The sequence below is a fragment of the Sander vitreus genome, chromosome 8 (genome assembly GCF_031162955.1).
Source record: "Sander vitreus isolate 19-12246 chromosome 8, sanVit1, whole genome shotgun sequence".
In the NCBI taxonomy this organism is placed as follows: domain Eukaryota; kingdom Metazoa; phylum Chordata; class Actinopteri; order Perciformes; family Percidae; genus Sander; species Sander vitreus.
The window spans coordinates 22,929,836-22,954,258 of NC_135862.1; the positions used below are offsets into that span (position 1 = coordinate 22,929,836).

Below are 24,423 nucleotides of genomic sequence, written 5' to 3' on the forward strand. Positions count from 1 at the left end.
AGAGTTGCTTTCCTTGTTTCTCAAACAACATCCTGCAGCTCTGCCAATCTACTAAGAAACCTTTAAGCTGTGTTTGTATTCACAGAAATATCATCAAACATATCATCAAAACTCAAAGCTGGGATTTTCTTTGACTTGTTTTTCTTTTTCTTTTATTAAACTTAATGTTCTCTATGGCTTCTAAGAAAAACGGTCTAAATATATGTCGGTTATTCACCTTTTAGAAAGTAGCATTCGTGTAACATCAAAGTTAATCCCAGTCGGACAATATAGAGCCTGTTTCTGTTTTTATCCATCCAACTTTTTTTTTTTTACTGGTGTTTAAAAAGCACTACAGCCATATTTGGTCACTTTTATGGCGTGCTGTGTCTCAGTTTCATACATACAATTTTTTTGAGAATGTGTTCCTGGTTTTAGCTTTAAAATTATCCCACATAGCCTACACAAAGGAAATGGAGGAGAAAATTGACCTTTTACATTCCATTTTGACTTGTCATAGTAGGAAAAGCACAGCTGAAATTGATAACCTTAACGATGGCTCAGTTCCATCAAGTGTCCCAGTGAGCTATTTCAGTGAGTCAGCATGCTCAACACCAGGGCCTCTCCTAAGTGGAATGCAGCCATCATGAATGGTTTTGAATAAACCTGTGCTTTTCCTACAATGACATGCCAACATGTCTGCTGTGAAAAAAGGTCTATTACTGGTGGAAAATGAAAATGCATGATGTTGGTGAGACAGCTCCAGGAAAATTGTGAATGGCAAAAAAGTGTTAAAAAAAACACTAAGTGGTGATAGCTTTCCAATATATCAAACTGAAGCCTGTTAGCACAAATCAAATATTATCAATATCATAATTTTTGCACTGTATGCCACAGCTTGATGGGTGGTCTGTCTCATCTGTGGTTGTGTGGGCTAGAGATTGTGTTTCTGTGTTACAGAATATGTGCATGCGTGCCTGCGCCTGGTGCTGATGGATGGGATCATGAATAAATGTGCATATTTTCAAAAGCATTAATTACAAAGACGAAACAAACGCGTGTGTGTGTGTGTGTGTGTGTGTGTGAGTGCATGGACGAGGATCAGTTGCGTTGGGAATTATGCAGCGTAAGTGTACGTTGACATACACTGCAGCTGCCCGGTATTGATTTAGAGGAACCCATTAATGTGGCTGTTTAACCAATTAAAAGAGGCTCCTGCTGAGAATAAGGCATATAAAGGACCAACAGGCATAGAGAAACTGAATTGTTTGACACAAGCCGGGGAAACAAAGGCGTCTGGGAGGGAGAAAGCAAAACAAACATTCATTGAGCTTTTAGTGATCAAAAGAAAAAAAAGAATGCTGTCAATAAAAATGGACAAAACACTAAAGTTGGGAAACGGGTGTGCAAGGGAAGAATGAGAAAATGCCATTGAGCAAGTAAGCTGTACAGCAAGGATATAGGAAGAAAACACACACACTGAGCCCCACTGCTTCCATTCTGCCAATATGCCACCGGCTCTTGTGCATATAGCACATACATTATAGTACATGCATAATTGATTTTAGAAGCATTGATCCTAATTTGTTGGGTTGTGGTAAAGTCTCTCCCCTTTAGCAACAGGGGTTTTTATTTTATTTTTGTTAATGAAGCTTTGGTGTTGTAAATAGCCAGGGGAAGGGGTGCCAAATTATCTTTGTCACATCTTCGCAATTTAACGAACGCTGCTGTTCAGTCTTTTTTGTCTTCAAGCCAGTCAGCTATTTCCAGCTGTGGGCTTCACTCGATGTGCAGGGAGATGCAAATAATGGATGTGCAGAAAGAGGATGAGAGACAAGATAGACATGCAAGGAGCAGTATGCAAAAGACCATACAGAGATGGTGACACACATAGCATACCTTTTTGTGAGGCAAACCAAGATTCCCGCTGGGCTTTTTTTTTCTTCTATCCTTTCCTCATTTCCGTCAGCACAGCTCCTCATTGTTCGTTGGGACCACACAGCATGCATGGTCAGCGTTCTTTGCTGGCTGGCTCCACCTTGCCTTCTCATATGTTAAAGGTCACCATTTCAAACACTTATCTCAGAGAACGCTCCGGGTCCAGCCTTATCTCTGACCTCCAGGTACCAGCCTCTCCATAGCCACTGATCCCCAATCTTTCCATGCCTCCTCAACCCACACTGTCACACTCTGAGCAAATATGTACAAAGTGCACAACTGAACATCATGCTCCACTTCTTATCACTCAGACAGAGGCTATTGATTCCACTCTAGCTGAACACATAGATATGAGCAGGAGCCATAGAGCTTCAGCAACGGGCTGTGTTGTTCTGTTGTTCAACTTTGATAAAAGACGCAGGGGCTCCTCGCGCTTCCACCAGCCTGACCAGGCCTATTGTTGAAGTAGAGGGGATTAGATGGTGGAATGGGCATCAGGGGGTCTTGCTCTGTTTCTTAACCAGCACAAGAACAGGGAGGAACTGAAGCCATGGGAGGACTGGCATTGTATGTGGGCAATGATATTGTGTGTGTGTGTGTGTGTGTGTGTGTGTGTGTGTGTGTGTGTGTGTGTGTGTGTGTGTGTGTGTGTGTGTGTGTGTGTGTGTATGTGTGTGTGTATGTGTGTGTGCGTCTGTGTGTGTGTGTGTGTGTGTGCGCGATGCATACATGTGCATGTCTGCTTGTTTTCTTTTTTTTGTTGCAAATAACATTTTTTGGCGTGTGTGCATGTGTGTGTGTGTGTGTGTGTGTGTGTGTGTGTGTGCATGGGTGGGTGGGTGTGTGCGTGTACGCATGCATACATGTGTGTGTCTGCTTGTTTTTTTGTTTTTTTTTTGCAGATAACATTTTTGGCGTGTGCGTGTGTGTGTTTGCAAGGTTTATCCCACTTGATCTGGGGCCAAATCCTGGCCTGACTTCCCTGCGTCCCGCTTCTCACTATGCTCGGACTTATCGTAGCGTGGCCTGCCAGGATAAAGTGGGCCTGTCCCTTTGGGAGTGGGGGAGCCGCTGTTCACTGTACCTTTTAAAGATAAGCCTTGAGCAGGCTAGCCTTCAGCCTTGAACAGCATTGACTGGCCTGCAAATGTTATACTCAATCAGTTGGAAAATAAATGTAGCTAGAAAATACCTGGAATTATTCTACAACTGTCTATTTTATAAATTGTAATTAAGAAAGAGGTCTCTACACACCTTAATTATTTCCTGTCTGTGTGACTATGATCTCTGCTCTGAGAACTAAACTAAATGCTTTCAACTGGAACTTCAATCACTGAAACAAAGTCTCCTGTTGCCACCACCTCTCAGCAGATAATGTTACCAAGACGAATGTATTGCTTATGCGCCCATACATGTTCTTTTGTGTGTGTGTGTGTGTGTGTGTGTGTGTGTGTGTGTGTGTGTGTGTCTGGGAGGGTGGTGGTGGGGGATTTTCTTGAGTGCACAGTTTGTGTTGGAGTTAAACTTCAGAGTGCTGCAGCATTTACTTGCAATGCTATGAAAAATTCAGTTTGACAGTTTGTCCTAATTATTCTCTGTTACTGCTGTTTGTGTTTTGATTAAATATACATTATAATAATTTACACATTATGTTGTGTATTTGCAAAGGGAACATTAAATGCTCTGCTTTTGACACGTGTTTACATTGATTTACCCAGAATATAAAAAAAATTGGATTTTAACTACCAGTTCAAAGTGCAGCTTTTCACACAAACAGAAAGAAAAACATGACGCATAATGCTCACACATGGATTTTTTTTTTTTATCTATCTATAGATGAGGACTTTAAAATGCAGACAGGCACTGTGCTTTGTGTGTCATAATGTCACATGATGACAGGTATATACTGATACATTAAGCTGCACCACAGGAACCCTGTTAACCAGCTTTATCTCATCTGTAGACCTGCCAGCCACCAGTGCACTTTGGGACAAACTCAGCAGGTGAACCTGTGAGTGGCAGCTCGCAAAGACTGTTTGAACTGCCACTTATGTGATCAATAAAACTGACATCTACACTGGCAGCTTGCACACTCAACTTAAAGCAAGCAGCAATAACCATGCACTAACCTGATGGCCACTATATGTGGATGTGGGGATAGCTCCCTTTGGAGAGTTGGATACACACTAGCAGTCTAACTATAGGAAATTATACAAGGCTCTTGTGACAAGAATGACAGCTATTGTTTTTACATTACAACAAATGTCTTGTTAAAGGACTACTGTATAACAGTGTTTTTTTTTTTACTATTAATAGTCCTTTGCTGCACACCACTCATCACTGCTGACCATTTTTGTAAGCAGATTGTAGATTAAAACATTCAGAACCACCAGTAAGGTGATCTCAATATGCTTTTCACAACTGGGAAGAGGTGCATATAGTTGTTGATTTTGGACAGGAGCACATTATTCATGTTGAAAGCTCCTTTTAGTTCAAGCTCTTGATAACACATAGACCTCTGAGTGCTTTGAAGAGCTACGAAACAAAGGTTTGAGTTGACAGTGAAAACTTTAATTGGTGGTGAGCAGAACAAAACATCTTACTGTAGATTAAACTCTGGGACGCTGGCAGCACAGCGCAGTCCTCACTGCTGTACTGCCCATTTATTAGACGACTAGTCCGTTACAAACACCCTGCTGCTGCTGCTGCTAGACTCTCTGTAATAGGACATTGTTTTAAGTTGTCTTTCTCCTTTACCGTGTGCCTCTGAAATAGTTGTTTTTTCAATCAAATAACCATGTGACAGCATCATTTGCTGATCAACTCAGCCTCATCCACCTCTGCATCAAACAGTCTTTCATGTGGTGTTTTGGTCAGGTTGCCTCTGGCACCATTTACCTTTTCAGTTGACCTTGTATCTGGAGAAAATGTGGTGTTTAACTTCAATTTCAGGTGTTTTATGGTTAAGGATGCTCATCCACAGTGCTTACCTAATATTTGTGTAGCTCTCTTCTGTCCTCCAGGACACGCAGTAGATAAATGTGACAGCATTTAAATGCACTGCTGTGCTTACGTAATTCTGTTCTCACTGGTATTAACATATGATGGCATACATAAATCACCCTCATGGTCGGAATATATTTCAGAGAAGAATACAATATCCATTAATTTGATACAATATTCACATTCTTTATTTTCATATTTGAGCTTAATAAACATCCTTATTCTCTGTGAATGTCAGCCACAGCTCTTCTTCAACGTTCAACCCCAACTGGTGCTACTTCTGTTGTGTATGAAAGTTTTATAAGTCACTACATTTTCCCTCAACAGTTAATCATCCCACATCAGCCCTCTGTCAGATGAGTCTGTGTCTCCGCTGTGACTCATGCATGTTATCCTACCTTTTGTTTTGTCGTTCTAGCTCCAGGCTACAGTTTATAATAGTCTCCTGCGCCTCCTGAGGATGCTGGTCCCATCCCTGCAAATGCACACAGGCCTGAATAGGGCTCTTAATCTCTAGTCTTATCACTCTGCTCCATCACATCTTGGCCTGGGGCATTATCTGTTAGCGCGCAGGCCTATGCAAGTTTTTTTTTGTGTCTACTCCCAGGCTAGCCTCCTCCTCCCCTTCCTAACTCACCTTTCGGCCCCAAAGAACAGTTGCCATGGTGACCGTACCCGTCAGGTTTGATAGGAGGGGATCTTAGTCAAAGCCTTTTAGCGATTCTGAGCAACCTCTCACCCTCCCCATTCTTCCTTTTCCTCCAGGAGAAAAAATAGCCTACTCTTCACAACCACTGAAAGGGTTTCTAAAAAAAAGAAAAAGAGTTGAAACTCCCACTTCTTATGAATAGAACGATGAGTGTCTTTGTTTTGAAGCTCTTACTGAGTCTGATTCTCTGTGATACACAAGCAGTAGTGATATTCATAGCCCATCTTTTCACTAACACACAAGCATGTTATTCATGAACATACCTTGGAGTCTTTCTTCACTGCGCTACAGAGGCTAGTCTTTTGTCCCACTTTTAGTGCTTTCCCGCTTTTTCCCCAATCAGAAGCAAAATGAAGTCCTTAGTACTGTAGCTCCAGTAGTGGAAACTTTCTTGTTTTCTCTTTCTGCACGCTAAATAGGAAGCTACCTCTCAGTATAAAGCCTGGAAGCAGGGGGAAACCACAAGCCTGCACAGCTAAAGCAATAATTCTCATGTTGTATGTCACTTTTTTTTATCTTTACAAACTGACCAGTATGGTTTTACATTGATGATGTGCTGGACTATTTCTGGTCCAGGTTCATCATGGCTCAACATTAAGCATTGCCCGATTGAAAGTAAAACGCTACATCTGGGTAGTATCCTAGCAACTCACTTGCCCGATCAGGCAATTTTGTAAAACAAAGAATTAAACACATTGGATCGAAACAGATTGGTGGAGCAGTCTTTCAGATGAAATGCTGTGGAAACTGCTATACATTAGCATTAGAGTGTGAGTATTTCACTCGCATTTGCCCCTAAAAATAACCGGAACCAGAAAAATCATTTACAGTCCGGTCCCTCCTCCCTGCCTTTTTTATACTAGTATTGTAAGTGTATTGTGACAACCTAATTATTATACATCAATATGATATACACATATGTAGCTTAGGTAATACATTGTTTGGTAATGAACTGCTACTTGAAAAAAGTTTGCTGTCGTTTTACTGTGCTCCTAAATTTCGTTGTGTGCTCTTTTAGGCTACTTGAATCAAGATTCAAAATGACAATTAACTTTAGTCCTAGTTGTTAACAATTTGTACTGGAGCAAGTCAAAATTGACTTTGGGCAAGTAGATTTCTCACCCACTTACCAGACCGGGCAAGTGAAAAATAACATTAACCTTGACCCTTTTCAGTAATCTCAGTGAGTTTTAACTGGCTGCCTGGCAACCTCACAGTGATGGCAAGACAACGTGAAGTCACTGCGTCCAGCTAAGAAATAGTCCAGCACATAACACCCCACAACATGTCATACAGACATGACAATGGTATTATTCTTCTCATCTAACATTTGGCAAGAAAGTGAAAAATTTCCCAAAACTATTACTTACATTTCCTTTTGTGTCGAGACAACAACCAACCCCTTTTTAGAACTATAAGACACCATCCAAGTAGATAATACAGAAATGTATCTAAGCACATACATACTGTACTGTATATGCACATACAGTATGTTCACATATACATATATGTCACCTCAATTTAACAAATTCCAAATGTTGCACCATACATAAAACGATGAGAACAAAATATACTCAACATTGTTAAACATTAGGCATTAACTATATGTAGCCCCTTTGTGTCTGTCCCAAGCTTACCGATATCATTCTAGTAAAGCAGTCACAGTAATCTGCATTGTTATTGGTTATTAAATCAGTCTGACATCATGTTATTACAAGTACTTAATGCTGTAGTACTCACTTCATTTATCAGCTGTGCTACTTTTATTAACCCCAAACCTTGCTCTCTATTGTTTTACAGTCAACGTCTAACCTTTTTTGCAATAGGTTCTCCTTAAATGTATCAGTCAGTTGTCTTCCTTTCACCTGCCCTCAACCTTACTGTCTTGTCCTTCCTATCTACCGCTCCACTCTCCTCCTCCTCTGTGGATGTTCTCCAGATGCTGAAGTCATTCATTAACTCTAACCCCCCCTTTCCTCCACTCTTCTAGTGGCCCACAGTAAGCTGTGACTGAGTGTTATGGGGGGGGGGTCTGATAGTGGCAAGCAATGGAGCGGACAAGTTATTACAGGACAGGCAAATAGAGGCCCGATGAAGCATGAAAACCTCCCTTCCCGAAAGCGCCACTCAAACACACGCGCACGCACACACACACACACACACACACACACACACACACACACACGCACACACACAGGGATATACAGACAGAAGGACAGAGTTGGAGACAGACAGACAAAAACACAGGCTAAAACAAATATACAGGCTATCCTCCATAATATAACCATGAAGACATAAAGAAGTTCTTAATGACAGGATGATTCATAGAGTACTACACACACACACACACACACACACACACACACACACACACACACACACACACACACAGCCTGTCCATTAATTCCTTCTTTTTCTGTGCATGCTAACAAGAACAGACATATAGTACATGACAGCAGCAGGAATAGGGTGAGAGCATGGGACATGAATATTAATACTGGGATGCTGAGGGGATCTGGAACAGTTCTGTCGCAGAGCAGTTAACATGCTTTGCTTCCCAGCGGACTCTGGCAGAGCAGCTTTCAATCAATCAATCTTTTATGTCCCACCATGGGGGGGGGGTTGTTGGCAGGGAGGGTTTATAAAAAACAATAACACCGAACAGAGGACAACGAGGGTGATCACACCGTAGTGTGTAATGTAGAGGGTGCAAACCCCTGAGAGAGATAGAGAGACAGTGCATGGGCGTAAATCTGATCTAACAGTAGGGGGGGGACAATAAACATAAAATTTCTGAAGAGCAATTTTTGAAGAGGACACAAATAATACAGCCACAATTATACTCGTAGAGGATGTGTTCACAGAGGAAAGCCTTTATACCATCATTAGTGTAGCATGGAGACTGTACCATTATCCTTTAGCTGACTAATTTGAACGAAATATTCTTCTTTAAAATCATGTATTTATTTTTAAGTTGTTTACAATCAAGCCACAAAAATACCTTAAAACATAATGACTTATAAGTGTCCCCATATAAAAGAAATACAATGCTTTTGTACACTTGTTAAATTAGCTGATCATAATGTAAATGAGTGAGCCACTGGTAAAGCTCATCTGCTCACCCTGACAGCCACACACCTCCAAAAATATGAACTGAGCTCAACACACTTACCTGAGACTCTACACCTGTCTGTCCCTGGTCTCCCTGAGACTCTACACCTCACTGTCCCTGGTCTCCCTGTTCCTCAGTTCTTTCTGTCTCCTTTGCCTGTGACATAGTGACGTTAGTATTTCCATAAGCACCCATTCTTATAAAGATGTTACCAAATTGTCTTGATATGAGGACTTATTGTACTTACTTGGCGTTTTGGTGTAAGCCTACTGAAAAAGGATCTTATGTCTGTTTTTCTTTTCTCTGTCATTTTTAACAACAACACAAATCTTTAACGTCAGATGTCTAAATATGAGTTAGGTTCATAGGTTCACCACGCGGTCATATTATAATTATAAAATGATCTTGCGTCCTCCACATAAATATTAGGTTTCGTCTGGGATAGAGGATATATATTTAACTGATCAGCCACTTAACTTCATATTGAGCAAAACACAACTGTAGATCTTCAATATTAACCCTAATATCAGTTCACACACATAGCGTTAGGCTTATTGCCGTGATAACGTTAGTTGTAGTGGGTGCATTTCTATCCAACAAGCTATAAGCTAGGTAACGTTACATTATATTACACTAACATAGTGAACATTTTTGTCATGATTAATTCATTAATTACTCAGCATCATTTCTATTTGAGAAAAGAACAACTTCATCCGATGTTTAATGTGAATAAAACAGCCTTGAACCGCCTACTTACTACATACCTGTCACTACCCGATGTGACTGTGAGTCTAGCGCAGATCCTACAGCATGCAGTGGACCAAACCACTGTGAGGCAAGGGAGGGGGGACTCAAAATGTTTCTAAACTTAAAAAGCATTTTTGGGGGTTTGTATTGTTTTACTACTTACACAGATATTTTAAGTATACATCATTGTTATTTACAATACACAGCATTGTTTTAATGATATTTCTAGGGGGGGACAACCCTTAGATGGGGGGGTCCTGAGCCCCCCCCCTAGGATTTACGCCCTTGAGACAGTGAGGGAGAGAGTAGTGAAAACGTCCTAAAAGTTTTACAACCAGTGTCTCATTTTTTTGAAAAACAAGAGTGTGCTGATAGCTCTTAGGCTCTTGCTTACGGTAATATGCAGGCAGCCAGAAATGACTGCATGAAGGCAACTGCGTTGGCAGGTCAGAGCGATAAAGTGTTTGATTTGCCACAAATACATGGTGTCAAGCAGCAACCTATGAAAAATTCTACGTCCTTTCACTGAGGACGTTGGACCTGTACCGACTTTGTTCTAGCATGCAGTGAGAACAACAGGTGTTTCCTGGTTTCTGCTGGATGAAATATACCCTAGTGTTTCACACTTTCTTAGCAGGGATGTCTGAAGCAAAAACCATTTATCAGGGCTGCGTGAGTGGATATGTCTCATCTGTAAGGTTCAGCACACAAACAAACACTATACATCTCGAGTGCAATAGTGAAAACATATGAGCTTGGATGGAGGTGAGCCACGGACCCCATTCATGTATGGAATTAAAGTTTGATCTGTATCTGGATGTCTTATCTAGATAAAGAAGGTTGTATGTTAATGGAAGGTACTAATGCACACAAACACTATCAGCATGTGGCTGGATCAGCCAGACCACCTCTGGAGTTGATCTGGCTTGCAGAGTGATTGGATGGCTTTGGGCATTGTCATGAGTTAGAAATAAAATCACTACAGGCCGTGCTCTGCTGCTAGCCAAGATAATGTACCCAAAAAAAATCATCTCCAAAGTTAACAACAGAACATTCACAGTTGTTGCAAACACGACTTGTGGTTTCCGGGTGCTTTCTGTGGAGAAAGAAAAGCTACAGTCTGTACAGTAACATCACCTCACCCTCATGTTTTTTGTTGGTGAAGCTCCTGCCTCCCCACCTGCTCACCTGCTTTGCATAGAGGGCATCAAAAATGTGACTGAATTGCAATGCAGGCAGAATGCAGACAACAATTGCGAGGAGTAAATGCAGTGGAGTGATTGTGTTATATTCCAGATGCAGACTTACATTTAATAGCAGGTGTAAATTGGGTCCGAAAGATGGTAAAAGCGGGATAGTTTCAGTTTTATAATCCTTTTTAGCAAAGTTTATTGGGACCATAGCCATCACAGTCACTTTAAGAGTTTGTTTTTCACCCTCCAGATTCCTCTCCACTGGTAGTGGAGTCTGAAGAGAGTAAAGGCACCAAACAACCCACAAGTTGTTGTTTGTAGTTCCTCCCCTCCAATTTTTTTCTTCTTTTTTTTACATTTCTCCACCATGTGGCATGGCTTTTAGTTAGCTTGGACCAGAATGAAAGAATTTCTGGGATTTTGTTTGTATTGCTGTTTTTGCCCATATGAGCATCTGAAAGCATGTGTGAATGTGCGTGGATGTGTTTGAACTTGTTTTTCTTTTCGAAAGATTATTTTTTTGGGCTTTTCCGCCTTTAATGGACAGGACAGCTAGGTGAGAAAGGGGAGAGAGAGGGGGAATACATGCAGGAAATCGTCACATGTCGGACTGGAACCCTGGACCTCTGCGTCGAGGCGTAAACCTCTATGTACATGTGCGCCTGCTCTACCCACTGAGCCAACCCGGACACTGAACTTGTTTTTCTGACGAACTTACTGTATGGTTTGCTTGTGAATGTGTGCGCCTGGTTGGCGTGCTCGCTGAATGTGGGGACTCTATGCTAATTGCACGTGATTATCTGTTTAAGGGTGTTTGAAGCCAGATGGCATGCCCACCTAAAACACCCCATGTCCATGCATGTACTCCCCCGTTCTGAATGCCCGCCCAATACTAACGGATGAAATGTGACTGTGTTTGAGTGTATGTATATACTGTATGGGCATGTTGCTAAGTAAACATGAGAGCTGTCTGCCCCCTAGTGGTTTCATCTTTCTCTTCTCTTCTCATACTGGGCTTAATGTGCTGAGCTAAGAGCTGGCCAAACCTGTCACTGGTTCTCCACCTCATTTTATCACTCTGTCGTTGTGGGAGTAACTGTGGCAACAGAGCTGCCAAATGAGCCAGAAGCCCCACACCTGTAATTAGCGTCAGACAGAGTTACTCTGCAATAAGGGAAGGCACCGCTGTGACCAACCTCTATCAGCTGAAGACAGCCATACTCGACACGTAGCTGCAAACTCTGGAATGCTGAAGCCAGGGAATAATTACTTCCCCCCCCCCCCCCCTTTGGAACCTTTTTAAAGATGGCACTTTGTGAATGTGAAATGAGTCTTCACTGCATAGGCAAAGTACAGCACATCTGTGCAGGCCCTACGTTTCCCTCAGGAATGAGCCAGAGGGAGGGAATATCTCCATTCCCTTTATTCAGAGGCGTTTTAAGTGTGGCAATTAAGATATGTGGAGTCTTTTATTAGCCTGTTTTCTTTTCATTTCTTTTTGCTCACTCATTTTTTGTGAGTATTTTTCATTTGAGTTGTTAGTTAGCATATTCAGTGGCAGGCATGTCTGCTGTTGATCTGCAGCATATAGTAATTTGATTAAGACAAAGGGGTGCTTCAGAGCGTGTTTTTAATCACTGCTTGCTCAATAGTCTGTTGTGCACTAACATCGGCCCTCACTTTGCTTCAGTAGCTGCATACAAGCCCAAAATATGTGGGTGTGTACCAATATTCTGTCTCATCTTGTTCTGTAGCACCTCTCAATGGATTTCTGTTTTTATTTCATTTCAATTAAGGAATATTTTTGATGTGAAAGGTTCCTCTCTTATTGCTCATGGGCTGTGTGACAGTTTAATGTAAATCTTGTTTTTAGAAGGTGGTGGACCAAAGTCGTATCTACCGGTAAAACACACAAATGTTTGGATGCACACTGTTGTGTTGTGTGAAACGGTATCATGGTATACAGCATGTGATTTAATTGTTTTTGAATTGATTCATTAACATGTTTAAGCTCATCACAAAGGAATGAGTATTTACTGGAGCTCAAAGAACCTGGATTTTTTAGGCCAATACCAATATCGATATTTGAGAGTTTAAAAGAAACCTGATAATGATATATCTGTTGATATTGGTTTTATGGCACGTAGTGTATACCGTAACCAAACATAAGTAAAATATTTTGATAAGGATCTCTTCAATGTTGTTATGTAAAGACACAATGAAATTAAACATAAACATCCCAAGTTATGATCCTGTGTCCCTGTGTTATATGCTAAATATGTGTCAAAAATCATTTTTGGAGTATTTTTGGGGGATTTTTCTCTTCTTGTAAATTGTTAAAAAAATTACTCATTGTGAATTTGGGGTCATATACATAAGATGTGATTTGGGGACAACTAGCTAACCGTGCTCATTATACAAACCACACATGACTGTTAGCTTGTTAGTTGTTGAAGCTAGCAGAGTGAAATCATAGGAAGTGTGTGTTTGGATCTCAGTCTGCAAAAACATTTTAAAATATGTCTGTATCTCACTACAGCTCCATAGTATACTGTATTCACTCAGCCACACATACCTTTGAGTGGTCCAACAAAATCTGAAGGATTCGATTTAAATCCCTCTTTTAACTATACCCACTTCACTCTGTAAAATGCCACATTACATTACTAAAGATAAACACGCTCTAACTTCCATTTCACAGTGACCTTAAGACGAAGCTATGTACACAGCAAGACATTTTACAGTTGAAAAATAACCTTGTCTGTGCTTTTTGATGGACAAACTACAGCATGTATTTGCAACACTGTTTGTAAATGACCTGAAACATGTATTTGGCACTTTGTGTTGCTTAACCGCCATTATATACTCCAATATGTACGGTACATATGATAAGCTAAAAATAGGCCATGCCATTATATCAGTCGGTCTTTAGTTTTTACCTAGTATGACCACACTTAGTCAAGCCTGAATCTGTGATAATGCCAGTGCTAGTCTCCACACAAAGGATGAAAAATAAGGACACTGTCGAATGACGCTTGTTAGCCAGGTTTAGAAAGGATGGCACAAAGATGTAGAAGTGAGCAACACTAAAAGGGATCCAGGCAAAAAGAGTACGTTCCTGGTACAGAAGGGATACAGCAGGGGGTCTGTGTGACTCTGTCTCTTGTAATAGATGTAAGGCTAGTTTGGAGCAGAGTGTGTGGAGTTCAGTTGTCTTAGTCGGTGGTAGAGGATATGAGATGTGTGTGCATGATACTTCTCCCTTTGGACATGTCCACATCTGTTTCTAGCTCTGTCCTCTTTCGGCTCTTCTCCTCTGTCCACTGTTGTGACATCTCCATGTCCCTAGTATAAATCTCTCCTCTCATGCAGGGGTAATAACATTGATGCAGGCAGGAGATAATGAAATGCAAAAAAAACAAAGTGGCAGACTATTGGAGAGAGAAAAGGCAGTGAAAGAAGGAACACAGCTGAGAGTGTAAAGGGAAAGGGGAGAAAGATTGAAAATCGAGATTCGACAGGTTTTTGCTGTTGATAAGCATTCCATTGAGTGCATAATCCAGGCTGAGTACAGTTGTTGTATATCATAAAAACAAGATACATGTCATCTCCATGACAGTAAATTACCAACAAGAGGAGAGGAGGGAGCAATGGAAAGCACAAAGCTGAGGGAGAGGAAAAGAGAGGCATTAGAGGAGAAGCAAGAGGGGGAAACAAAAGGCACATGAGTGGGAAAGAGGAGGCAAGGAGCAGGAGAGGACAGGGGAGGGGAGAGAAGGCACTCTGATGTAATTAAAGTGGGTAAGTACCCCTTCCCCAAGCCTTCACATATGGAAGGTTTATGAATACAGTATAGATGCACTGTTAGAGGTGCCAATGTCCCAGGGAGAGCTGCAGAGTGAGGTTATTTATGTGGAACACAAGTACATCTATATGCAGCCACCGTTAAACACGCAGCTCCACTCAGAAATGCTCCAAAATGTTCCTGAGGTTGGGTAATGTTCAGGATGAAATACCTAATGATGAAAAATGAAAGCAGCTGAATGTTACTACTATTTATCTATAATCATTTCTTACTTTTAGCAAACTATTTCAACGGTTTATCCAAGTCTATGTATTAAATTGACTGAGCTAAAAGGACAGCTTCTTTAACTTTGGACTTTACCCCTCGTGTGGTCAACAGTGTCCAAGCAGCTTTGCCGTTGGTCGACAGCACAGATGTAGCCTACTTGAGACTTTCATGTCAAATTTGACAAGACGAGACAGGAAAGCCTGTAGTGAGCTTTGATGTTCAACTTGAATAATCTTGGTACAAAGTAGCGCTGTCAGAGAGGCTAGCAGGACCAGGAACTATGAGCACACCAATCACAAGACATTTGGGTGACGGTAAAAGTTTGAAATCCAGTAAAACACAATGAAGTTCATTGATTTGAATGTACCTGTTTGGAACCTAATATTATATTATAATTTATCTTAAAGAAGACAATATGTGCAGAAATGTTTATCCACAGAATTAAAAATGTAAAGATTTAGTCGTGAGTGTGTGCCTTTTTCCTTTGATGTACCTTAAACGCAACATCTGGCCCTGGTTCAGCCATCCAGGACTTTGATCCATACGTCGTAGAAATGAAATTTCTGCCATTAAAGGACATAAAGTGTATGCATGTGTTCGTTAGGTACCAGTGTGGGAGAAGGACTCTTTTCATTTGAATCTGAATTAGCATTGTTATTGTGAGACCCCCCCCCTCACCTATCTTTGAATGTGGTGATCACAGCTTCTTTGTTAAGTTACCACAACTAACTACTCAAAATGGGCTGAAACACAGAATGCAGCGCTCAATCACACACACAGTACGGTGGGGGGGGGGGGAGGCTCTCTCTAACTAAAAAAGGAGCTTGCTTCAGTCTCTCTTTTTTTCTCTCTATGTCTTTTCATCTCCTGTGTGATTTGAAACAGCCTTTCAGGCCTCTATCACTAATGTACCGAAAAGGCTCCCATTGTTAATGCTACAGCATTATGAGATCCTTTTGTGTGTGTTTCTCCTTGCTCCCAGAGGACTGCACTGAAACCAGATAGGCAGCATAGGGTGTCAGCGGTGGGATCTCTTTATTTTATTTTTTTTACTAGGTAATTATGGAAATAATTCTTCTTTGTTTTGGCCTTTCTCTGCTGAGAGTCCAGTTCATAATTAATTGGTAGCGTGAAAGACTGGCCAATTTTAAATCACAAGGGAGGGGTCGAGGGGGCTTGTTTTATTGGCTGGTGCCTGGTTGGGGCAGGGGACGGGTGGAGCATCTGAATTAGATTAGATTTAATTAAGGCATGGGGCCCCTGACTACACACTGGTACATAAATAGGCTGTATGCCAGGCTGGTTGTTGTTGGGAATTTAACAGCATGTGTGCACAAACACACACACACACACACACACACACACACACACACACACACACACACACACACACTGCTGAAGACTCCCTCAGGCCTTCAAGGTCAGGTAGACAGAGGAATCATGCAGCATGATGTCTCGAATAAGAAAACAAGCTCAAAAAACTATTCTGATGATAGCTTTGTCCACACAAATGCTCTGACAAATACTGAGCTTTGATAGTCTCTTCAACCCAATGCACCTTTTTCTTAAATGAATAGTTTGACATTTTGGGAAATCCACTTACTCGCTTTCTTGCAGAGAGTTAGTTTTCATATCTGCCAGTTAAATATGAAGCCAGCAGCTGTAAACCTAGCGAAGCATAAAGACTGGAAACTGGGGAAACAGCTAGCCTTGATCTGTCAGAAGGTAACATATGAGGACCTCTAAAGCTCACTCATTAACACAACTTATCTTGTTTGTTAAATATGTACAAAAAAAACGAACTATTAAAAACACATTGCAATAATACGGGGAATATGTGCTACTCTATTCCTTGGAAAGGCACAGTCAATTCCTGGAGTCTTGTCGTCGTTGCAAGGTTGCCAGGCAACCAGCAGAGACTCAAGTGAAGGCAAAACTTGTTTTGATGTTGTTTTTTTCTGTACAGATTCAACAAACGGAGCCAGACTCGCTGTTTCCCCCTGTCCTTTTTACATTCTTTATGCTAAGCTAATCTTTACCCTGTGCTAAATACAATATCTCCAGAGAGCCTGTAAGTCTATATAAGCCAGGAGTACTACAAAAACTCCAAAAGGCTTGCCTGCTTTGCAGTTTAAGAGGGTTCTAATCCTCACAGATAAAATCATTTTTGGACTATTGATTCAACCTTGAGAGATCTTGCAATGGTCATTTCCTGGCAAGCTCTCTGGGAAGTATCCTCAACTGTCGACGTGATGGCTAGTGGACAGAGATGTGAGCCATTTTTAAGTGTATTTTAGGCGTAAATACACACAGTCTGTTAAGCAGCAACACAGAAACCTCGAACACAGAGCATAGAAAGTATTCCAAAGGGTGTTTTGAACTTTTTATGAGGCACATGGAGGTTTGATGTTTACAGCCCCCCGAGGCATTAGTGTAATTTGAACCGAAACAGCAACTGTAAAATAATTTTATGTAGCTCATTTGTCATTAGCGTAGCTGTACTGCAGCTCTGTAATAAATAGGATTCCTTCCACTCTCCCTACCTCTCCCCTTAGTTCAACAGTACTGTCGGTAAGCAGGAGAAGCACCATTTACATGAACCTCACCCCAAGTGCCTGATTGAAATTCTCACGCTGTAATATCAGTCAGCGGAAATGTTTAAGTGCTATTCCCTCATCCCATCTGAAATAATAAGCTGCAGTGCTCGCTGGCATTACAGTGCTCCCTTTACTCATTTCAGGCAGCGAGTTGGCTGCTCTGCATATCTTACCACTGGCCTCGGCTCTCATTGCGAACGTTAAATTCCCTTGGACTCCTAAGTAGTTTGCAGACTCCCCCTTTCCCTGCGACAAACATGGTAATGTGTGACGGCCCCTGGTGTTCCTCTGCCTTCTCTCATCTTCCGTGCTGAGCAACTCAAGTTGTGTTTTTATCTAAAACTGCTGTAAGCTGTTTTGTCCTCACAAAGAATTACTTAGCCTCTCTGTTCTTTCTCTTTCTTCACAATCAAGAATGAGGTCCCTACTCGTGTACAGTGGGCTCAAAACTGACCTCTGCACTGAACATCCTGCTCCATTTGTTCTCCTCGTCTCTTGAAGCTTTGACTGCTGTTATGCTTATTATGCAATGCTCTCTTGATGTCCAAGAGAGGCTGCATCTATTGAATCACACAGAACTCATTTCAGAATGAACCTGAAAACAATGGACTGCTTCACATTCATGTCCGTCTCCCTCACTCCCAGCTCCATTTTCCTATGTCTGTAACTTCACCACTTATCCTCTTGTCTCCTTAAACACCTATCCTTAAATAGTTTCCCTCTCCATCACTAGTTTCTCTATTACCCTCTTTGTCTCCCTCGCCACCACTCATCTTTCCTTGTCCCCCAACCTCAATTTGCCCTTTATCTCCGTCCCTCTCCCTCACAGAAGCCCCGGGGCAGGACTTTGTGACACTGGACTATCGTCTGCGCTACTACCCCAGCATCACCTACGCCGTCATCGGCAGCGCCGTTATCTTCGTCCTGGTGGTTGCGTTGCTGGCCTTGGTGCTCCATCACCAGAGGAAGCGGAGCGTCCTGCTGCCCAGAGGTGTAAGAGGGAGCTCGCACCACCACCACCAGCCCCTGCTGCTATCCCGTCTTGTCATTTTGGACCGGGGCCACGTCCATCCCAGTGGTCAAGGTCGCTCCCCCGGCTCTCCCACCACAGCGGGCCCGTACAGGTCAACTCCTCAGGCACTGCAGCTGCTCTCTGGCACCCTGTATCCCTCTGGACTCTCCATGGACTCACCTCCATCATACTCACAAGCTGTTCTGGATGTCAGGTGAGAGGAACAGTGATTCTAACAGCTGTATGGAAGTTCATAATCGATTGTCTGTATCCATAAAGCTAGCTTTGCACTGCAATCCATGCCTGAACCAAAAAGCAGAAATAGTGGCGCTCAAAGTTGTCTCTCTAGCAAAGTCAAATCTAATTTAGTGTATAATTTTAGTACAACATAATAAAACTGCAATTTGATTTACTTGCTAATTCTTCTCATGCAGTCAATTTCCAACACATCCATTGTAAAGGATGCTATCAGAAATATCTGTTAGCATCTGTCCCAGTGGTGCTTGTATGTGGTTTTAAATGCACAATCAATTAACTCTGAACTCATTTACTATTATATATTATTTATTTCATTATATAAAATACATTTAATAGAGGATTAGTGCTTTTTACAAATCGGATCATAAATAACTCAAATAAAATATAGTTAACATTGATGTAGAGAATATTGTGATAAAAAAAAAACATCTCTTTCCTCGCTTTTACCAGCTTCAGAATGATACATTTTATGATTTTATTTTTTGTAATCGTTCTTTCGAAAGCAAGATTTCATTCATTCATTCATTCATTCATCATTATGTGCAACATTTTTTTCCAGTTGGTCAAAATAAATGGGAAAAAAAATCATAATATGGGAATGAGAATCTCAAAGGTGTCCTTAAATAATGACAGGTTCTAACATAATAACATTAATTTCTCAGACAGGGGTGAACATACTGAATCTTTGCTAGGTGCTGGTCCCAGTCCAAAGATATTCATTGTACAGTCCTTATATAATAGCTCATGGCCCTGACATTACATTCTTCCTCTGTCTGTTTCTTCTGTTTATTTTCTCTAGCCGGCCTCCCTGGTTTGATCTCCCTCCTCCCCCATACCTCTCAGATGGGGAGCTGCCTCAATACGAGGGCCCCCAAGATCCTTTGAGCCCCCCCACAGCGCATCCCTCTCCACCCTCCACACCCAGAACTGTGGCCTTAGGCACGCAGCCGAGCTCCAGAGAGGAGTCGGACCAGCCTCTCTCGTAGAAGAACTAGTTAGAACTCAAAGAGACTGCAGGACTGAAGGACCAGGCTGCAGGGCCATGTGAAGCCATCACTGTCCACAGCAAAGACCTGCTGAGGAGAGCCAACAGGGACTAAGAGACTGTAGACTTAACAAAGTCCTAAACCTGCTGCTTACTCATTGGCCTACTGAAGCACTGGACTGAGACAAGCTCATCCTGCTAGGCTGATCTTGATGCTGGCTCCCCCTGCTGGGGTCATGGCTGCACTACACCTTAATCAGTTACACATTCATTCATTTTCCAACTAAGTTTAGTGCTTCCTTTGAATATATACTGTATACGATACCTAACAGTGACCACAACCTGCATCTCCAGAGACGTAGGAGTTAAACTGCCATTCATTAAAATATGCATTAATATATCATGATGGTAGCAAAATGTGGCACCTGAAATGGTCATTGTGTTATTGTATAATCATGATAGAGTGATGTTATTCTTCTTTGTGTAACACTTTGACAGCATTGAGTCAAAGTCATGCCCCATGAGGAAATACCCCTCCCTGTATTTCACATTTCACACCTACAATTTACATGTTGGGGTATATAAGAGATTTGTATTGTGTTCACATTGTGAATGCTAGATCAAATTCTGTACTGTTGATGATTACTGCTACATTTGATGACTTACAGTACTTATCATTATTATGTTATTATATCATTTTAGCAATGACATGTTAATGCCTTAATTCTTACTGAAGTCGAAACACTTTTAAGTCGAAATGAAGACGATACAGTAGTGATGTGTAATTTTTAATAGTTTAACAGTAACACATACAGTTGTGATATACAAGAGCAGCTCATACAGAGGTACTCAAAAAAATCAGTTTTGACAGTGTGGATGTGATTAAGGACCTGATTATATTGCTACAGTGGACTGGTTAAAGTAAAAAGAAATAACATTTTGTAACTTCTATAGTGGTACTACTAAACCCATATCAATGACGTGTTTCACTGAGTTGTTGAGAAGAAGTTAAAGCAACACTACGTAACTTTTCCCGCTTGGGTCCCCCTACAGGTTGTCTCACTGGAACTACAGCTACAGCTTAAAGTTACATAGTGTTGCTTTAAGAGATATTTCTAGATGAGCACTTGAGGTCTTGTGCCTTTTTCACAGTATTTTCCACAATATGTCTTGTTGTCATTTGTTTAAATTCAAGGTAAAAAATGTGAAGAGGACCATTGAGATTTTTTTTTAAATAATGCTGAGCATAAATTTTATATATAAGTATATATCCTTACCAATTGAGTTTCATAAATCATTCCTCTAAGTAGAAAAATCACCTCTGTTGGCAAAGATAACTTTTTTAATTACAGTTCTGTTTGAAGACCAATAATGTTTTTATGTAGACACAAAAGAAATCCAAATGATTTTGTCGAGGCCTTATTGGGTGCCAGTTTGGCCCTTAGTGCCTTTGTATGTGATATGTTTGTGGGCACAAATTGCCTATTTAGTACCTCTAAAAACAGCCGCGTAGTAAGCTCACATGATGACACACACATTTAAAGGGGAACTATGCAGTTTTTTTTTAGCTTAATTTACCTTAACTGAACAGCTTTGGAGTCATTGGAATGGTTATATGACTTTTTTCATGTTGAATAGTGGTCGTCTCGCTCCCCCCTAGTGCCTGTGAGCTGAAAAACCGCCCTTGCGACTTTAGGCCGCCGAACCGCCGGCCTCAGCGTCAGGAAGTATCTCGTGATATCAGGTCTCGCGATGTAACAAATTGCTTCACGGCACTGCACACGTACGCCCATTCAGGAACCGGCTAACAAGGTAGCAATGGAGTTTTTCACACTATCAAACAGAAGCAGAAAGCTAGGAAAGCATTGTCGGAGGAACAGAGGAAGAGGAAACGGCAGACTGACCGAGCGAGGAGTCAGAAACGAGTAAACATAAGAGCTGCCAAATATCTATTCAGAAGCTGTAGGGGGAGCTCTATAGAAAAACCTGCCAGCAAAAAGCGAGAAAACAGTGAAGAAATGGCCAAAACTGCATAGCACCCCTTTAAGAATATCATGTTTTAGATCAGATTGTTCAATTTTTGCTTGAAATTGTTTAATGTATATAACTCTGTGTCATTCTAGAGAATCATCCTCATTAGTATTCAACAATGACTGATGAAATCCATATCTGAAGGATCTGTGTTTCTAATTGTACTATTGTCTTTTGACCTTTGTTCGTTCATGTTAAAGTGTTCAACACTGTACATAGGAGATAGGGGAAGCAAAGAAATATATTTAAAAGTAGAGTGTAAAGTGTGAGTTGAATGTGTAAATGTAGTTGTGCTTTGCATCTTTCTTTTCCTGCAGAGCCAGCACTGATACTGCAGGCACAGGAAAAACAATCAAACCAAAGATAATCATTATTAACCTTAACCCAAGGATATTACCCTCCAAAGGAATGATTATGTGTCACAGCTGTTTGTACCTTTATTATATTAAAATGTGCAAAGGCTTATTAAGTAAAACAGAATTCCTGTTATTTGATGTAAAACTGGAAAATATTTCTCAGGACTAAATTGATACCAGTCTGTTGTTTATATCTTGGTTTGTTTAAAGGCATGTTTAAGATTAAATTCCTTTTTTGTTCTGATTTGATCTTATGAGGTATGTTCATTTCATTTCATTTATTATACAGGAAAATGTAAGAGCAACAATTAAGTTACAATAAACGGGCCTGACTCAGTTTAAAAACTGGTTTACAGCAGGTTCCTGTTCTGCAGCAACATAGAACAATGAACACAATTTCGGCACATTTATACAGGACAAGTTATTTACGTATGTGTGACGTTGCCCATCATGATCTTTTTATCCCTTGTATTCTATATATTGAATGTAATATGACATTCTGGTTCAGATCTCGTGTGTATGCGTCTTCCTGAAAATCTAATATCACATTTTCTCAGCAACTTAATATATTGTCAAAATGTGTTTATTGCAAAGTCTGGAGCCAGCCTGTGCCTGAGACAGACAAACCTTAGATCATAGTTCAGTTCCCCAAATAATAAGTAGGCAGAAAGAATGAAACTAGTGGAAGCATTCAGATCCCTTACTAAAGAAAGAGTACAATACCACAATGTAAAAATACTCAATTAAAAGTCCTGCCCCAACTAGTCACTGTGTTTTCTTGTGTGGGGTCACAAGTCATAGAGTTTGGTATCCACTACAATCTTTAAAAATGTATTGTATTTTATAAGCTTATATGCTTTTTTTAAATCTGAAATCTTAATCTGCTAAGTAAGTAGTTACAATAGCTGTCAAATAAATATAGTGGAGCAAACAGTACAATGTTTATCTCTGAATTGTAGTGGAGATCAAGCATAAAGTAGCATAAAATAGAAATACTCAAACAAGTACCTCACAAATACTTGAGTAAATGTACCCGTTACTTTCCACCACTGGAAACCTTTAACTACTTTTAGAAAGCTTCTGCCGGTGTCAAGAGGCAGTCTGTGACATCAAAGCAGGTAGTACCTCTAGTATCCATATTTTCCCTCCATGCGTCATTGTTTTATTATAGTGGCAGCTGAACAGAGCCCTGCAGTTCTACACTTCCACCAATAGAGGCCAGCGTGTTACCATAATGGACAAAGCTCAGCGCAGAATCGTCCAATGTGCAAAACTGAAACTCTTCATTTCTGTCCATGTCAAATGTAGGTTCTGTCAAAGAAGCTATTGATACTTAAAAATGTTTAAGCTCAGATTTGCATAAATCTTAGATTCATGGCAACTATCTCTTATGACACCTAGTTCACTGAATACATGAATATTATGATTATTATCTCACCAGTCGCCCCCTATTTTCATTGTAATGTCCCCCAAAACCCTGCATCTCATTTTGCCTCTCCCACCCCAATATCCGCATCACATTATGATAAATCAGATAACGTGATACCATCTCTGACAGCACACACCAATCCCCCTCTCCTGTCCTTCCCACTGCTCTACCTGCCCCTCGCTTTCTAATAGTCCTGCTCATCTTTTATCTGCCCACACTCGTACATCTCTCATTTTCACTCCCTTCGCCCCTCCTCCAATATTAGGAACTTTTCTCTCATCGCCCCGCTCTCCTTTACCTCATCTTAAACTCTGGTGCCGGAGGCCCATGTTTGCTTAGCCCGAGCCCTTAACTACACAGACTTTAATTAAAAGCCTGCACGCTTCTCTTTTGCTGTCTGTTCTGTCTCAGGCTGCCCGGCAGCTGGTGAATTGGCAGCATAATATGCTGTAAAATAGTGTGCTGTTGGACCAGAGTATGCTGTCCCCTGAGTTATGCCCCACAGGAGATGAGACCAAGCCCCATTACTCTTAAGTCAATGGACCCTCAGTGGGCAATGATGCAGAGAACAGTAAAGATGACGCCAATAATGACAATAAGGAAGATAGTCTGGGAAAACCCTGATGAACTTCCGGCAAATTTGAGATTTGCTCTGCAAGTCAGTCTGGCCAAGAGCCCATTCAAGCCCATTTCCAATTTTACCAAATTGAGGCGCCAATCACAACCGTTGAGGCGGGCTTTACACAACGACGATAGCGAAGCGACGGCAAGCAGCTTTTTGTTTACATTCAACATGATGGCCACCGAAGCGCAGCAACCTGTTGGTGCCGCTGTCGCTGCTACGTCACCCGGATCGTTGGTCTGATTGGTTGAAGGACTATCCAATTGCGCCCAGAGGCATTTGAGCGCCGTCCGTTGGTGACGCCCCTTTGGAAATGGGCTGTGAATGAAGCTTGCCCAGACCCACTCTCAGTTACATTTGAGAAGGGTCTGGTGTCAACC

At 41.2% G+C, this 24,423-nt stretch overlaps 1 protein-coding gene across 4 annotated transcripts in view; it reads left to right on the forward strand.

Moving 5' to 3' along the window:
* The window catches only part of ldlrad3 (low density lipoprotein receptor class A domain containing 3), a 79,887-nt gene extending 58,449 nt beyond the window's left edge, over positions 1-21,438 (forward strand). For all 4 annotated transcript variants that reach the window (XM_078257516.1, XM_078257515.1, XM_078257514.1 and 1 more), the window contains 2 exons: positions 18,180-18,576; positions 19,420-21,438. In XM_078257516.1, coding sequence (XP_078113642.1) covers positions 18,180-18,576; positions 19,420-19,606 — 584 coding nt within the window. In that variant the 3' untranslated portion in view covers positions 19,607-21,438. The remainder of the gene's footprint in view (positions 1-18,179; positions 18,577-19,419) is intronic.
* Positions 21,439-24,423: the final 2,985 nt, after the last annotated feature.